The 18,329-nt window shown below is 43.8% G+C and overlaps 1 protein-coding gene across 1 annotated transcript; it reads left to right on the top strand.

Annotated features, from left to right (window-relative positions):
• Nucleotides 1–10,411: 10,411 nt before the first annotated feature.
• On the top strand, nucleotides 10,412–14,364 carry LOC136489497 (disease resistance protein RPV1-like). The gene is made up of 4 exons (XM_066486114.1): nucleotides 10,412–10,527; nucleotides 10,642–10,797; nucleotides 11,987–12,253; nucleotides 12,774–14,364. The coding sequence occupies exons 1-4, from the start codon at nucleotides 10,412–10,414 to the stop codon at nucleotides 14,362–14,364; spliced, it is 2,130 nt and encodes a 709-aa protein (XP_066342211.1).
• The last annotated feature ends 3,965 nt before the right edge of the window (nucleotides 14,365–18,329 follow it).

The raw sequence follows: 18,329 nt of genomic DNA, 5'->3' as shown, positions 1-18,329 counted from the left end.
AAAAATATCAAAAAAATAAAATAAAAAAGTCGAAATTTCCCAAAAAAACAACGACAGCCCAAAAAATAGAAAAAAAGAGAGGGGCAAAAGAGGAACAATATCTAGAGGAGCACATAGAGAAGCCGAAAGTGAGCTGTGTTTGCGTGTGCTGTCTGGTTCCTTGTTTGTGTTGCTGTTTCCATCCACCATACTTGTTTTTCTCATACCTATCACCTTGCTATTCACCATACTTTTGTCACAATCTGGTACTTGCAACACTTTAGACCAGCAACGAGAACAAGTACTTTGGACTATAATTCAGCATTACTTTCTGTTACTGACTTGTGTGCTAGATATATATATTACTCTTTGTTTGCCTTCCAAGCTCCACAAATTCTTCAGATCCGTACAGACAAAGGGCCTTGCAATCTCGGTACCACTACCTCACAGGTATCACGAACCAGCCGCCGGTTGTACCGCCCACTGCTTGCGTTGGGAAGAACTTGGTAAGAGCTTGGTAAGACGCTTCCACTTGCTGTGAAAAGTGACACCACTACAACCACGTAGTCATTTGGTAGGGATAACTTTCACTGTTTGTTCCTGTTTTTGTGTTTACAATGGCAGGAGGTGATCAGACTGAAGATAACAATCCTAAGGGTTTCAACGAGTGTGTCAGCCAAGAGCAACTACAAGCTGTTGTAGAGGATGCCCAGAAAAGGATGAATGAGGCCGTCAGGAAGGCCGTTACTGACGCACTCATTGAACTCAACATTGGCAATAGCATGGAGAGATTGGACAAGCGAATTTCCACGCTAACCGACAAGGTTACTGAGTTGGAAACCTTTGTGGCGGGCAACAACGACATTTCCGGCAGCAACACCGATGGTCAAGACACGGTGCATGATGCCGCTGGAAACATAGGTCGAGCAGCTGTCCGACAAGAGAGATTACGACAACGTCTTCGCCGCAACACGACAGGTATGGGTGGTGTCCACCTCCACCACCGTCAAGGTAATAATCACCGTGTGCCCGATGATCCTTATGCTAAAATTAAGTTCACAATACCATCTTTTTCGGGTCATTATGATACTGAGGGATATCTTGATTGGGAGATGATGGTAGAACAAAAGTTTAGTGCCTACCTTGTACCTGAGCAGCATAGAGTTAGACAAGCTACTAGTGAGTTTAAGGATTTTGCCATTATTTGGTGGAATGGGCTAGCTGCACAGGATGCTTTACCTGGTACGTGGGAAGAACTTAAGGTAGCTATGCGTGATCGTTTTGTTCCTCCTTCTTATCATAGAGACTTGTGTAAGAAATTGATGCGTTTAGAACAAGGAGATAAATCTGTACAGGATTACTATGGTGAGCTCCAAAAGGGATTGATGCGCTGTAGTGTTGTGGAGGGAAACGAAGATGCCATTTGTCGTTTTTATTCGGGTTTGAGGCGTGAGATTCAGGACATTGTTGATTATAAAGAATTTAACACTATCAACCAGTTGTTTTAGTTTGCTATGCTTGCAGAAAAGGAATTGCAGGGGCGTGAATAGCAGGGCAAGAGCAAGGTCAGCACCAGCACCTACACGCCACGCTCGGCACCATCTTCGGGGCTGACCAAGCCAACCACTTTTCGGACACCTCCACCAGCGAGCAAGCGACCAACAACCTCTGGAGTTTTCGCTACACCTAAGGCATCTCCCGCACAACCTTCAGATTCAGGTAAAAATTCTTTGTAGGTGCCTACCAAGAGTTCCTCATCCGTTGCATCGACGAGACGCACTTCGGGTATTCAGTGCCACCGCTGCCATGGCATTGGGCATGTGCAGAGGGACTGCCCAAGTCAGCGGGCATATATTGCTACAGAAGATGGTTACATCAGCACCTCTAACATTGAGGATGAAGAAGACCAAGATGCAGATGAGGAGGACGACGAAGTCCTTGGTGACGAGGCCACGACATCCTATAGGAGCATCATTGTACAGCGGGTGCTCAGCTCCCAAGTCCAGCAACCTGAGAAGCTACAACGCCATAACTTGTTCCAGATTTTCTTCGTCATCAGCGACCGTCGAGCACGTGTCATTATTGATGGAGGTAGCTGCAACAATTTGGTGAGTTCTGATTTGGTCAAGAAGCTTGGCTTGACCACACGCCCACATCCACGTCCATATCATATTCAGTGGCTAAATGATTCTGGTAAAGCAAATGTAACACAAACTTGCAGAGTTTCATTTTCCATTGGTTCTTATGCTGATTCTGTTGATTGTGATGTGGTACCTATGCAAGCTTGTTCACTTTTATTGGGTCATCCTTGGGAACATGATAATGATGCTACACACCATGGTAGAAGTAATAAATACACTTTTGTGCATAAAGGAAAGAAAATTACTTTGGTACCTTTGACCCCTGCTCAAATTGTACAAGCTGATAGAGAACGCGTTGCTAGTTTGAATGATGTTCAATATGAAAATCAGCAAGTTGCTAATTCTATTTTCCCACCTAAAAAGGATAAGTCTACATCTATTTCTAAGGCTGAGGGGATTAAATTGAAGGGTGGTGTTATGCTTGCAACAAAATGTGACTTTGCTGAAATTTTTGATGATGATATTTGCTATGCTTTGGTATACAAACGAGCTATGTTTTCGCTTGATGATATTGTTAGCTCGGTACCTCCTGCTATCACTAACCTTTTGCAGGAGTATGAGGACATTTTTCCAGCTGAGATACCCCCGGGGCTGCCACCTATAAGAGGGATAGAGCATCAAATCGATTTGATTCCGGGAGCGACCTTGCCCAACCGAGCTGCATATCGAACCAATCCTGAGGAGACTAAGGAAATTCAGTGGCAAGTCCAAGACCTTTTGGACCGCGTGTATGTACGTGAAAGCCTTAGTCCTTGTGCCGTTCCTGTACTTTTGGTTCCTAAGAAAGATGGAAGTTGGCGTATGTGTGTTGATTGTAGAGCAATCAATAATATTACTATTCGGTATCGTCATCCTATTCCTAGGCTAGACGACATGCTTGATGAGTTGTGTGGTTCTATAATTTTCACTAAGATTGACTTGCGAAGTGGCTACCACCAGATTAGAATGAAACTTGGAGATGAATGGAAAATTGCATTTAAAACCAAATTCGGGTTGTATGAGTGGTTAGTTATGCCTTTTGGTTTGACAAATGCACCTAGCACTTTCATGCGCTTAATGAATGAGGTTTAAAGAGTTTTTATTGGTCATTTTGTGGTAGTTTACTTTGATGATATATTGATTTACAGCAAGTCTTTTGATGAACATATGGATCACTTACGTGCTGTTTTTAATGCCTTACGTGATGCACGTTTATTTGGTAACCTTGAGAAGTGCATCTTTTGCACGGATCGAGTTTCTTTTCTTGGCTATGTTGTAACTCCACAGGGAATTGAGGTGGACGAGATGAAAATTGAAGCCATAAAGAGCTGGCCGGTTCCCCAAACCGTCACACATGTGAGGAGTTTTCTTGGTCTTGCAGGATTCTACCACCGCTTCGTCAAAGATTTCAGCACCATTGCTGCCCCATTGCATGAGTTGACGAAGAAAGGAGTAGTGATTCATTGGGGAGAGGCACATGAGGAGTCCTTTGACATTTTGAAGGACAAGCTTACACACGCACCATTGCTGCAACTTCCAAATTTTGGTAAGACTTTTGAGCTAGAATGTGATGCTAGTGGAGTTGGCATTGGTGGTGTTTTGATGCAAGATGGTAAACCTGTTGCTTACTTTAGTGAAAAATTGCATGGTCCTGTTCTTAATTATTCCACGTATGATAAAGAATTGTATGCACTTGTTCGTTCTTTAGAGACGTGGCGTCATTATTTGTGGCCTAAAGAATTTGTTATTCATTCTGATCATGAATCGCTTAAGTATCTTCGCTCTCAAAATAATCTGAATCGTAGGCATGCTAAATGGGTTGAATTTATTGAATCTTTTCCTTATATTATCAAACACAAGAAAGGGAAGGATAATGTGATTGCTGATGCTTTGTCTAGAAGATATACATTGTTGTCCCAACTTGATTGCCGGATTTTTGGTCTTCAATCCATTAAAGAACAATATGCGCTTGATCCTGATTTTAAGGATGTGTTGCTTAACTATAGAGATGGACGCACATGGAATAAGTTTATGATCAGCGATGGGTTTTTGTTTAGAGCTAACCGCCTATGCATTCCAGTTGGTTCCGTTTGTCTTTTGTTGTTGCAGGAGGCACATGGAGGCGGATTAATGCATGGGACATTTTGGTGCCAAGAAGACGGAGGAGGTGCTGTCCACACACTTCTTTTGGCCAAGGATGAGGCGAGATGTAGAGCGATATGTGGCTCGGTGTGCCACATGTCAAAAAGCTAAGTCGCGGTTGAACCCACATGGTTTGTATATGCCTCTTCCTGTTCCTTCTACTCCGTGGGCAGATATATCTATGGATTTTGTGTTGGGATTGCCAAGGACTAAGAGGGGGAGGGATAGTATTTTTGTGGTGGTTGATCATTTTTCTAAGATGGCACATTTTATTCCTTGTCATAAGAGCGACGATGCTGTTCATATTGCTGACCTTTTCTTTCAAGAAATTGTTCGCTTGCATGGTATGCCTTCTACTATTGTTTCAGATCGCGATGCAAAATTCTTGAGTCATTTTTGGCGCACGTTGTGGAATAAATTGGGGACCAAGCTGCTGTTTTCTACAACATGTCATCCCCAAACTGATGGGCAAACTGAGGTTGTGAATCGAACATTGTCCACCATGTTGAGAGCCATTTGAAGCACAATTTGAAGATGTGGGAAGAGTGTTTGCCGCATGTGGAGTTTGCATACAACAGGGCAGAACATTCCACCACCAAGGTAAGTCCTTTTCAGGTAGTGTATGGTTTTAACCCCCGTGCTCCTATTGATCTTTTGCCTTTACCTACCACTGAGAGAACACATAGTGATGCTAGAGAGCGTGCTGATTTTATTCGTAAGTTGCACGAAACAACTAAAGCAAATATTGAAAGCATGAATGAAAAGTATAGAATTGCTGGTAGTAAAGGTAGAAAAGAGATTAAACTTGAACCGGGTGATTTGGTTTGGTTACATTTAAGAAAAGATAGATTTCCTGAGCTACGTAAGTCTAAATTAATGCCAAGAGCAGCTGGTCCTTATAAGATTATTGAGAAAATAAATGATAATGCATACAAACTTGAGTTGCCACCCGAGTTCGGGGTTAGTCCCACATTTAACATTGCAGATTTGAAACCTTATTTGGGAGAAGAAGATGAGCTTGAGTTGAGGACGACTCCAATTCAAGAGGGGGAGGATGATGAGGACATCACTCCTTCGGATGTACCAGCTGATCCTCCAACCGTCATGCAAGGTCCAATGACCCGGGCTCGAATGCGTCAACTCAATTTACAGGTGAGCTCGTTCTTAAGCGATCCTTTTCATACTTTTGAGAATATACTACTACCTAATGATGTTATCTTGCTTAGGAACATTGGAGAGGGTCAAGAGGGACTAAGAGGACGTGGAGGAGGAGATGATGACCAGCAAATGCAAGGTCCAATGACCCGGGCTCGAATGCGTCAACTCAATTTACAGGTGAGCTCGTTCTTAAGCGATCCTTTTCATACTTTTGAGAATATACTACTACCTAATGATGTTATCTTGCTTAGGAACATTGGAGAGGGTCAAGAGGGACTAAGAGGACGTGGAGGAGGAGATGATGACCAGCAAGGACGTCCAACACAAGCCGGAGGCCCAGTCCAACAAGAATTCGAGTCTGCCTCGGCCTCCAGGACCAGTCTGCCTTAAACTGGTCGCCCAGGACGCATTCGGACTCCGTTTTCGATGATCCACATATGGATGGAAAGATAATTTGATAAGGAAGCCAATACAAGTGGTTTCACGTCAAAAGCTGTTCGAAATCAACGGGAATCGTTGAAACAAGTCAGCGTCCAGAATCTGCCAGGATGCCGCGACACCGTCTTTAGGTCCGTTGGACCATGTATCGAGTTTAGGCCCATTAGGGGCGCATCCAGGGGTCTTGCACGACCCTAGAGTCTTCATAAACAGCCGTCGCCCCTCCAGTAGGGTTCGGGTTTTGCTTAGATTATTCTGTCAAGAAACAGTTTCGCCGTTCATCGGTTTGTGAGACCCCAACTCGTGAGATTAATCATACATCTGCAATTTGGTTGCGATCTTTCTTGTTCTTGCTTGTGTTCTTCGTTGTGCAGGCAGGGATTAGCCTTCTTGGCGAGGTCAACCTGGTCCGTGACTCGGTTGATAACCAGAGGAGCTGTGGTGCTAAGATTGCAGGGTTCGATCTTTCGATCTGAAGCCGGATCGGTGTGATATTCTCCACCACAACGATAGTTACCATCACCTGACGGAAGATCGGGATCCCCGTCTCCATTACTATGATCCTCAAGCATGCGCTCGAACTTAACTTTCTCTTTTTCACTTTCGCATTCTTGTTGTGCATCACGAATGGCATCGCCAAGAGCATCACCGAGATCATCTTCTGCCGCTACCTCTTCTTCATCTCCCCCCATTGTAGTATCATCAAAGGCACCATACTGAGCAATAATGTCATCAATGTCTAAATCTTCTCCTTCACCTTCTTCCATCATGACCCCACTTTCTCTATGCTTAGTCCAACATATATAGTTTGACATGAAATCTGACTTAAGCAAATGTGAATGAAGACTCATTGAGCTTGAATATTCCTTTAAATTCTTACATATGGCACATGGACAGCACATGAAACTATCCCGCTTATTTGCCTCGGCCACACCTAAGAAATAGTGCACGCCCTCAATAAAGTCTTGGGAGCGGCGATCGGCATTGTACATCCAATGGCGTGACATAATCTGCATTACACAACAAATTATGAAAACCTTGAACATAATTAAGTATTTTATTACACAACATAGATGACACACACACGGTTGATTAATTAACTAAGCCTGGCTACAACGTAAGCAATCCCAACTATCGCTAAACAAACTAAAACTACAATGCACTTCAGTAACATAATTATTTCAGGACCGTACGCAACTAAAATAGACAAATCATTCGTCTGTTGAATATCAATAAGCTTCTCCTGCTGGCTCACTGCCTCATCATCAGCAGCCGCTACCTCAAGCGCACCCGAATTCTGCACGTATGTAGCATAATCTTCCTCCCAGTACCAACCATCGCATCCATTGCCCTCCCACTGAAATTAAAGCCAAAAAATATTTAGTCAAAAATATTCAAGAAAAGCAGGTCAATTAGCCATAATAATTAAATGCGTAAGAAACTCACATCGCGATCCGGGCACTTGTAGAAAACACGACCCTTGTTGGGTCCCTGTCTCTTGACTCGGTACTCCATCACAATCTTCTGCTTACACTTGCCGCAGATAATGAGAGGGAGTTCTGGCCTCAGTCGTTTCGCAACCGAACGAGAGGCCGAGGATCCGGTACTAGTTGTCATCTACTTTCTATACTTATTTTTGCAAACTAGTGTAAATTTCATATTTTCTAAAATAATATATTTAAACAAAACTAGAATTATTTATTTATCTAACTAAACCATGAAATATGTACTATGTATAATAGTAAAATACCAAACTATCAAGTGATTTTACTATTGTAAATCATCATGTGATTTTGAGCTAAAAATGACATAGAAATCACATAGCTCAAAAACATGTTTCAATAAATAACCATCCGTACTAGTTGACCTTGCTTACGTGATCATCTCGGCGAGCATTTCTCCACCGGACGGCACCGTACTTGGCCAAGGAAGAGCTCCGATTCTACGAGGAAGGGAACACGGTCTTCCACGACCGTTGCCGCTCTCCCTCGTAGAATCAAAGCTCCTCCTTGACGTCCGTTACCGCTCGGCAGAGAACATGCTCGCCGAGATAAACACGGTCCGCAAGTTCAACTAGTACGGATTTTCTATAATTTTCTAACTATTTTCTAAGTTTTTCATTTCATGGAAAATTTAATTCTAAAAAATAAAAGGCATCATTTCATGGCGCGTGCTCCAGCGAGGACGAGCGAGGCGTGATTTTGATGAACTAATTTAACTTTTGTTTATCCAAACATATATGCAAATCATCATGTGATTTTGAGCTAAAAATGACATAAAATCATAATAAAGTCCAACATATAAAGTTACACATGCATCTACATCGCAAAATGAGATAAGCTACTGATAAAACATAAGAGGATTAAGTTTGTTACCTCCAAAATCGAAGAGCAACACCAATGGAGGGGGAGAGAGCAAGAACAACAGCAAGCTGAAGAACAGAGGCAGTGAGTTTGAATGGAATGGCTCGGGCTCGGGGAGGAAGAAATGACCTGGTCTATAGGCCGGGATAATTAGTCCCGGTTAGGGGTCCAAACCAGGACTAAAGATTAATCTTTATTCCCGGGGCATCACCCAAACCGGGACTAAAAGCTTTAGTCCCGGCTGGTATTACCAACCGGGACTAAAGGTTTACCTTTAGTCCCGGTTGGTAATACCAGCCAGGACTAAAGATCCCTGCCCCGCGGACGACCGTTGGGCAGGAACCTTTAGTCCCAGGGGCAAAAAATGCCGAGGTTAATGCCAAATTGGGACATCGTTCTAAAGTCTGTTCTCTAGTAGTGAAACTGAATTTAAAAGGAAAGTGTATCTTATCTAAGTTAGATGTGTGGTGGTAGATGAGATGGTAATGCGTACAAGAGTTGAAGTGGGAGATCGTAGGTTCGAATCTACACAACTGCAACTTTTTTTAACCAATAAACACCTCTACTCCCGGTTGGAGGAACCGGGACTAAAAATCAAGACCTTTAGTCCCGATTGCATAGTCCTGGTTCTAAAACCGGGATTAAAGGGGGATGAGAACCGAGACTACAGCTAGGTTCTCTACTAGTGTCTATTATACTTTTGTTCTTTCTTCGTGCAAAAGGGTTAGGCCTATGTTTGGGATGTCATCAGAATATGGCTTCATGTCCATACACCCTCCCTTGCCATTGCCACTGTCATATCACTCCACTTCTCTCTAACTTCCACCGCTGCTAAGCATCGTTCTAGCTTGGGTCTTGATCTTTTTTTGTTACTTAGCATCCTATGACCTATATAAGTTGTTTAACGCATCTTGCCACTACCCATATCACTCGTCCTAGTGATTGGGATGTCATCATAATAAACAAAACCACAATATAATATGGCTCTGTGCCCCTATTCCTTACTCCCTACCTGGCCACTACCGCTGTCATATCACTCTACTCTCGACCATCCGTGCTATCACCGCCGTCAAAAAAGTCAAAACATCGTTGGTCACTGTGTGGTAGTAGTTACGAACAATTGCAGTGCAGCCCTCTAATACTGGGTAGGTGCGGTTTGGCTACCAACCCAGCCTCTTATTTTTGAAGATCCTAACAGGTGAACAAAAGCCTAAAGGGCATAAACAACCCAAGTTTCTTTGGTATTTTTAGCCATACGGGCATACGGCAATGCCCACCAAGTCTTAATGGGTGCATGCTTATTGGGCTAGGATGGTGAGAAAACTGTTTCTTCCAATACAACATATGAGCATTGAAGCCCAATTAATTTATGATATAATTAAAATATTTTCATAAGAAAACTTTATGTATGTGTTTGTGATATTTGAGATTAAGGGCCTGTTTGGTAGGGCTCTGGCTCCTTTGAAAATGGCTCCGGCTCTGGCTCCTCTGAAGGAGCAGCTTCTCTAGAGGAGCTGAAGCCGTTCTGGAAAACGTTTGGCAAAACGGCTCCTTCGCACTAGACGACGTGAACCCACAGCAAGGAGCCGCGCGAAGCTCGTTTTTGAGGCTTCTCCTGCGCAGGCAAAAAATGGCTCCGGCTCTTGACCGGCTTCCCATGCAGAGCCCTTTCCAAAACTGGCGTTTGGCACAGCTCCTGCAGGAGCCGGAGCTGAAGCCCCTGCAGGAGAGCTGCTAAAGAGGCTCTAAATATCTTAAACTGTTAAAACTAATTAATTTTGAATGGAACCTTGGTCAGAAAACGACAAGTTTTTGAGTAAAGGAGCTGCTACGCCACATACTAAAGCCCATTAAAATAAAATAAGGTGTGGGAAAACACTGCACACTAAGTATATATAAGAGTTAAATGTATCAGTGGCCCTCGAACTTGTAAGCGTATGTTACTTGGGTCCACGAACTCGGAAAATACATTTTTAGGTCCCCAAACTTATCAACTGGTGCACCGCAAGTCCATATAATACATGTAGGTATTTTTACTTGACGTGGCATGATAGCATGGTATGTGTTTTTACGTTTAACCCCTCTAATTCTCTCTTCTCATGTAGTATCCCATGACCAGAGCATGGCGTGGTTCAGAAACGTCCCGCAGGCCCCTGCTGCAGCGGCGCATACGCGACGCCGACGGCGTGCCGCCCGACAGCCTACTCGTCCATGTTCAAGTCGGCGTGCCTGCGCACGTACAACTACGCCTATGACGACGGCTGCAGCACCTTCACCTGCCACAGTGCCGCCGGCTACACCATCGCCTTCTGCCTCCCTCGCTCCGGGTAATCTCGCCACGTACACTTCACCACGTGTAGCCAATAATATCACACTTGTCGCTCAACTTACGACTGTCAAAAGTTAAGAATTCATATTCTTGTGTCTGTTCGATCGCACAGGTTGCACGACTCTGATGTCACTCCACTTGTTTCGCCGCCCGCCGATGGGCAAAGCACCAGTGGCGTCAGCGTTGGCTGTGCTACCACGCCGCCGCCACCGCCTACTGTTGGCAACGGCGTCGGAAGCGCCAACCAGGCGCGCGCCCCGTTCCACTGGCAACAACGGCGACGGAACCACCGACCAGGCGCCTCCTGCTACCGACAATGGTGGCGACGAAATTTATAAGTGGTAGTTCGGAGCCTTGCCGCACTAGAGCCTTGCCGCACTGGTCTACGATTAACACGTGGTTGATGGTGTGTTCGAACGCGTCGTAAGTGTTACCACCGCTGCAGCTGCAGTAGTCGGATCAGAGCAGTGTCGAGCACCTCTTGCTCGGACAGTCTCAGCAGGGTCAATGTCCTGATCCCGTTGATGCCCTCCACCAAACCCACCACACTACCACAGAGAAAGCTCAGCAGCTTCCTACTAGCATCTTTGAATGACTCATTCACACATGTATATTCATTTGAGTATGTAGCATATACATACAGTCATACAGGCAGTGGCGGATCTAGGATTTTTATGTAGGGTATGCCAGATTAAAAAAAATTATATCTAAACCGGTGAAAACCATTTAACAATTCGGTAAACTATCATAAAAATTGCTCACAATCCAATATAGAATTACTAAATCTAACATATAATAAGTCAAATTACAATACAAATAGTTCACATGCATTTTACTAAAGTCCATTTACCAACTCACTAAATAATCTTTGGACGGTGCCCGCTAGGCAAATCAACGCCAAGATTATTCTTGCAAGTGCAATATTATGCAGGCATTAAATGGCAAACCCTTTCGCAGTATCTAGCCTCGACGCCATGCCTCCACGGCTCCGCCTCCAACAGTCCAGCCTCCGTGTGAGGCGTGATGCTGCCGTGACAGCTGACCAGCCGACGACACTTGGCCTTCGAGGTCGGGGCTCAGCGTGACTGCATTTGAAGCGCGATCGTCCACTTGTCTGTTGGATCCGCGCACGATCAGACGCCCAATCTCAGTGAGTCGTAAAGCCAGAGACTCCATACCCAGTACTCAACTAGTCGATGACTAATAGGGAATACTTGGATAGTGGTGACCGTGACAAGCAAGTAAATCCTGCTTGTGCGGAGGTGGGGAACTGAGTTTGTGTTTACAGTATATATATACTCCTATATTTAGTACTTTGCATGGCTCGATCGCAGGGTATGCCGTGGCATATACGGCATACCCTGTAGATCCGCCCATGCATACAGGTAACTACGACACGTACCGCATTATCCTTGGTCAGTTGGTCCTTGACGGCAGTGACAGCTCCATGGTCTCAGCGGGGACAGGCGGCTGCTTGTTGGACCTGGACGTGTGCTGCCACTGGCGAGGCTGCCGGCGACGACCTGCTGGTCGTCAGCTTCGGGCAAGGTGGCGGTGTACATGCTGGTGAACTCGTCCACAGTCAAGTCGAAGAACTTGTTGAGGCCGAGCTTTGCTTGCACGCCACAGCAGCGCCTTCCAGAGCTACAAAGAGGGCATCTTCACGGAGCCCTGCAGGACATCGCAGAAGCACGCAGGCCCGGCGTCTTCACTGGCCCTACGACGTACACTTGTCTTTGAACCATGCCTTGCTGGTCATGGGTTACGACGTGAGAAGAAGAGAGAATTAAAGGGGTTAAATGTAAGAACACATGTCATGTTGTCATGTCACGTCAGCTAAAAATGCCTACGTGTATTATATGGACCTGCGGTGCACCACTTGACAAGTTTAGGGATCCAAAAGTGCATTTTTCGAGTTCATGGACCTAAGTGATACACGCTTACAAGTTTGAGGGCTACTGGTGCATTTAACTCTATATATAATTCTAACAACATGTAGTTGGATGTCTAGTTTTTTGTTAATACATAGTTCCTTAATTCCTTCTCTTCATTCTCGTATAATTTATGCATCAATATGTCGATGTCATGAAGATTTAAAAATATTGTTAATATTTTTGATAAGCAAACAAGGTTTCCTGACACACTATTTGCATGTGACCGGCGGATTTAACCTTTATTTAATTCACAAAATGTGGACATTAGTTTTTGTCTCTAATGAATGTTGCTGTGTTCTTATCCTTTCAGACTTCTCAACCAGCAAGTGGTCCGATACACCATGCATGATTTGGTACATGACATGGCGACATTGACTGCGGCAGACGAGTTAATAGTTTTTGATGTTGCACCACAGAGAAATACACGTGACCACAAATATTGTCGTTATTCATTGCTAAGAAAATATGACCGGACAATGAAGTTGGCAAATATGCCTTCAAAGCTGAGGGCACTTCGTTTCTCAGATAGTGCAGAACTGGATATCCCAAGTGGTGCATTTTCATTTGCGAAGTGCCTGGGTACACTGGATTTCAGTGAATGCTCTGGTATAATGTTGCCATCTTCAATTGGCAGACTGAAGCAGCTGAGGTGTCTTATTGCACCAAGAATGAAAAATGATAGTCTGCCAGAGTGTATCACAGAGCTATCAAAACTGCAGTACCTAAACATTAATGGATCTTCTAGAATCACTGAACTACCAAGATCAATTGGCAAGCTTGGGTGTCTGAAATATCTATGTTTGTCCAGTTGTTCTGATATATCAAAACTGCCAGAATCATTTGGTGACTTAAAATGTATGGTGCATCTTGACATGTCAAGTTGTTCTGGGCTAACAGAACTGCCAGACTCTCTTGGTAATCTTAGACATCTGCAGCATCTCGAGTTATCTGGATGTTCCCGTGTGAAAGCTGTACCTGAATCATTGTGTGGCCTGACACAGCTCCAGTATTTGAACTTATCATCATGTGCTTGCCTTGAAGGGCTGTCACGCTGCTGGGGCATTCAGAGAGGGTCACTGGCATGGCTGCGCGGCCTAACCGCACTGCAACACCTGCATATTTCACATTCATGGCATAGGTATCGTAGTGATTTATTTGATGACTTTATTGCTACCCTTACCAATCTGGAGCACCTGGACCTATCATGTAATTTTAATCTTGCATATCTTCCTGAAAGTATTGGTTGCCTCAAAAGATTGCATACACTGGATCTTTCTTATTGTTATAATCTGATGTTCCTACCAAAGAGTATACGTACACTTGGGCTGAAGTCTTTATTGCTGGACGAGTGCTCGGATGCAGTGCTGGATCAGGCCAGTTCACTGGTAAATTTTTCACAACTATTACCATTCTTCAAGGTTCATGCCGATGGTGGTGTCAATGGTTGCAGCAATCTTCATCTGCTCGAGGGTGTCAATGTCAGTGAGTTAAAAATACGTTGTCTTGAAAATGTAAGGTCTCTAGAAGAAGCAAAGAAAGTTGGATTGTCAGATAAACATAATCTCTCGAAGTTATCATTGGCTTGGTCGACTAAGCGTGCGGTTCAAATTTTGGAGGACCAAGATTTGTTGGAACAACCAGTGCCACCAACAGGTTTGAAGAGCATGTGCCTCCGAGGTTACAGCTGTACAAGCTTCCGAGGCTGGCTGATGTGCATCTATCGTCACCTCACAAATCTTGTTTCTATTCAACTGTGCGATATGTCCACATGTAGCAACCTGCCACCACTTGGACAGTTGCCGCACCTAAGAAAGCTGTGGCTCAGGAAGTTGCCTGGCATTATAAGAATCAACAAGGAATCACCAAGCTTCGGCTGGAGATTAGTTACTGCCCGGAACTGAAGGAGTGGTGTGAATCAGAAGAGAACAAGACGAAGCTGGCTCACATCAGCATTGGTCCAGTAAGTTCACTGCATGCAGAACTGCACTTTATCTAATTTGTAATTTCAGCCTTCAAGTTTTTCTCTATACAATGACATATATAGATCCTGTTTGTTTGCAGTACCTAAATTATCTTTTATTTTAGTGTATATATACACTCTGCTCTTTAGTTTGTTTGCGTTATCTTCATGCAGTACTTTATTTTACTTGCCGAATACAAAAGTAGGAGAAAATTATATCAGGAGGGAAAAAAATTAAAAAAGTAATTCAGAAGCTCCACTCGTGCATGGATTAGTTAGTTAGGATGCCTAAATTAAACAATTGCACCGTACGTTCTTTGGTCGAAGACAGAATAGTGTAAGACAACTATTTCAAAGTAGACATTTGTTTTCGTCGAAAGAGAACAGAATATCGATGATGTTATATAAAAGTAATGGAAGTTAGACTATACGTATAAGTGCTTAAACATGGGAACGGTTGTGTGCTTTTATATATGCATTGTGCACAAGTTTTTTTTTTGTTGAATTATCATGCCCATAGCTAACCAGTAGACATTATATATTTCTACACAATTCCTATCTATCAGTCGCCTGATTCTTTTAATCAATTCAGGCGACGTCGTACTATCACTGGTACTTTCCGTGGTGCTAGAAAAGCTGGTGCATGGTCGGAGCGATGGACGACACATAGACGTTGTTGCAGCACGCGTGCACCTACGACGGACGGACGACATGAGGCGGATTTCCTCGGATGCTCCAATGATTAACGTGCAGAGTAGTACCCGTAGGCTAGTAATAGCTTGATTGTTTTGTTAAATGCTTGTCTCATAATATATCAAAATTTGTCCTTGCCTACCTATAGATACAATTGTAAATTGTTAATTGTCTTTGTGCCAACACAGATCAATTTTTGTGCCAACACAAATCAATTTTTTTTTCAGGTTTGTGGTTTTGTCTAGCGGGTTTTTTATTCTCGGATCTGAAATTATGGCTAAAGTAATTGCGACGAACTAAAACTACAATTTTAACTTAAAACATGTGAAATAACCTGAAAGGAAGCTAAAATTCATCTCGGGGAGTCGGGGTCTCGCATGCGAGGTTTTGCCGCAATGTGCGCTACGCACGCTCGCATGGATTGGATGACGGTCTTTTTTGTTTCTTTGGCAACTTTCCGTGCCATCTTTTTGGAGGTGGTTCCTTCTAAGTAAAATACCATCAGCCACCGATTTCAATGTTACTACTCCATACATTTGCACATATATATACAGACCTTGCGTGATATCTTGCTACCAAAAAGTGAGGAAGATACAGATCCAAACGACGATGAATGAGCTAGCCGTGGCCATGGAGATGCACATGCACAGCTAGCATTGTTGGGTTACACGGATGGCTACTCGCTAGCACAAAATAAATACAGTGTAAAATAAGAGATGATCATAGATTATACCTTCCCGACACACGGCGCATCGAAAGACTTGGCGAAACACGCGTAATCGACGTCGAGGAAGTAATCATATGTACAACGTAGTGCGCAACGCAGCAGCACCTCTATGGATGTCCACACATACGGAGAGGAGAATGCGGAGACGAAACGTGCTAGCGCTGATGCACGCGAGACTGCAACAGGACCCGATGGCACTTGCTTCTCTCTCACATCAGCCACACGCACACGCACACGCGAGCCAACAGCAGAGTCCGGCGGCGGCGGCGTGGATGCGTAACTACTGGCTAGGTTAATTACCCTCTGGCCAGTAATTAGCTTATATAATAAGCACGCTCATGGGCTAGCTGAAATGGGCCACTTAGCTTGGGTTGCAGTGGGCCAATACTCAATTGCTCTTGGGTATTAACTAACAATCTCCCACTTGCACTAGAGACAATTAGTATGACCACTAGCTGGAATATCATGGACTCAATCCAATTGATCCATTCATCCCTTTCAGTTCTCTCTCCTTAAGTGCTTAAGTGTATGACCCCATAGGTTCATGGAACCAATGGTCATAACGCGGAAACCATTTTCGATCAATAGTTAGCATTGGCCTCTAGCAAGGCATACTAACTCCCAAAAGTCCACAAAGATCATATCTTACACAACCTATAACACTAGCCATTACTATGTCCTTCTGCCACACGACGCCTAGCCAAGTACAAGGCGAGTGAAGTGCTACCCTTGATTCTCAGCCATTTCTCGCTCCATCCAGAACTTATTTTTTTATTAACTAACCATTAGTCAAGGCATGGCCATGCACTTTCAGTTCCTACACATCAAGAGGGCCCAGAGGTGTCCCTCCTTGATACAGGAGGGGCAGATCCCATCTTGACTCGACGCACCCTGCAACTTGCTTCAGATCATACCCAAAAGCTACTTTTATGACTACCTAGTTACGGAGTAGTGTTTGGAAGCCCCAAAGTATGACTTACACAATCCAAGATTCTTCGTCGATCTCAGGTCAAAGGACGTTAGTATGTGTGTCATTTGCGAGACAAACCGATAGCACATATTCTCGGTGTCTCATAGTGGGTCGATCTGACACTGTGTTCCCAACACATATCTATATTGTTGGTGCAATATCCAATATCGCTATGACCCATGAAACGTGATCATCCACCTAATACATGTACCAACTTATATCTCTACGTCACAGTCCCACATGACGGGTAGAAGTTGGGGATCTCATTTAGTACGTCTTCAATTTAAATCATGGGGTTTCACTAATGAATCACACATTCATTAATCACATATATTGAAGAACATCATGGAACATCTCACTGAAACATGCAAATTTCAAATGTTGACGTGATGTTATCATCCTATGACAATCGTTAAGTTATACACCATCATAAGCCTCCCACTCACATTAGAGTTAATCATGCCAGCATCTTATGCCCATCGCTCTTATGTGTGTCTCATGCCTTGTGGTCGCGGCTTGGTCAACGGATCTGCCATGTTCAGGTCAGTGTGCACCTTGCATATTTTCACATCTCCTCGATTAACAATCTCTCAGATCAGGTGATAGCACCGCAGTATATGTTTGGATTTTGGTGTGACCTAGGCTCCTTTGCTTGTGCAATAGCACCATTATTGTCACAATAGAGGTCTATCGGACTGGAGCAGCTAGGGACCACACCCAACTCAGAAACAAATTTTCTGATCCATATAGCTTCCTTTGTAGCTTCCAAAGCCACAATATACTCGGCTTCCATTGTTGTATCTGCGACCGTCTCTTGCTTTTAACTTTTACAACTTACTGCCCTATCATTGAGGCAGATGACATATCCTGACTATGATTGGTTATCGTCATTGTCGGTTTGGAAGCTAGTATCAGTGTAACCATTTACAATGAGCTCTTCCGAACCTCCATAGACTATGAACTGATCCTTAGTTCTTCGTAAGTACTTAAGGATATTTTTAACTACTACCCAGTGAGCATCACCTAGGTTTGATTGGTACCTGCTCATAACACTTAAAGCATATGAAACATCTGGGCGCGTGCATATCATGGCGTACATAATAGAGCCAATAGCCGAAGCATAAGGCACTCTCTACTCATCTATTCTTGCTCATCAGGCGTCGTGGCACACTGAGTATCGTTCAAGGTTACAGCATGTGACATAGGTATGAATCCCCTTTTGAACTCATTCATGTTGAACCTGTTCAACACCTTGTCAATGTACATGCTTTGACTTAATCCAATTAAGCGCTTAGACCTATCTCTATACATCTTTATACCCAAAATGTCGGATGCTTCTCCAAGGTCCTTCATAGAGAAAATCTTTCTCAGCGAGGCCTTATAAGTGGAACATTATTCTCGATCAGTAGTATGTCATCCAAATACAAGACTAGAAACACGAGTGCACTCCCATTAACTTTCTTGTAAACACATGGTTCTTTTTCATTTTTCGAGAAGCCAAACAATTTAACTTCCT

The sequence above is a fragment of the Miscanthus floridulus genome, chromosome 10 (assembly GCF_019320115.1).
Source record: "Miscanthus floridulus cultivar M001 chromosome 10, ASM1932011v1, whole genome shotgun sequence".
Lineage (NCBI taxonomy): Eukaryota > Viridiplantae > Streptophyta > Magnoliopsida > Poales > Poaceae > Miscanthus > Miscanthus floridulus.
The sequence above is the reverse complement of the archived record's forward strand: the minus strand, read 5'-3'. Positions and strand labels throughout refer to the sequence as shown.

Excerpts from the sequence above, each read along its gene's own strand:
- LOC136489497 (XM_066486114.1), top strand. The coding sequence starts at position 10,412 with ATGTTCAAGTCGGCGTGCCTGCGCACGTACAACTACGCCTATGACGAC. Across the intron at positions 10,528-10,641 it reads TTCTGCCTCCCTCGCTCCGG|GTTGCACGACTCTGATGTCA; the intron begins GTAATCTCGCCA and ends TCGATCGCACAG. Across the intron at positions 10,798-11,986 it reads GCGCGCGCCCCGTTCCACTG|CGGGGACAGGCGGCTGCTTG; the intron begins GCAACAACGGCG and ends CCATGGTCTCAG.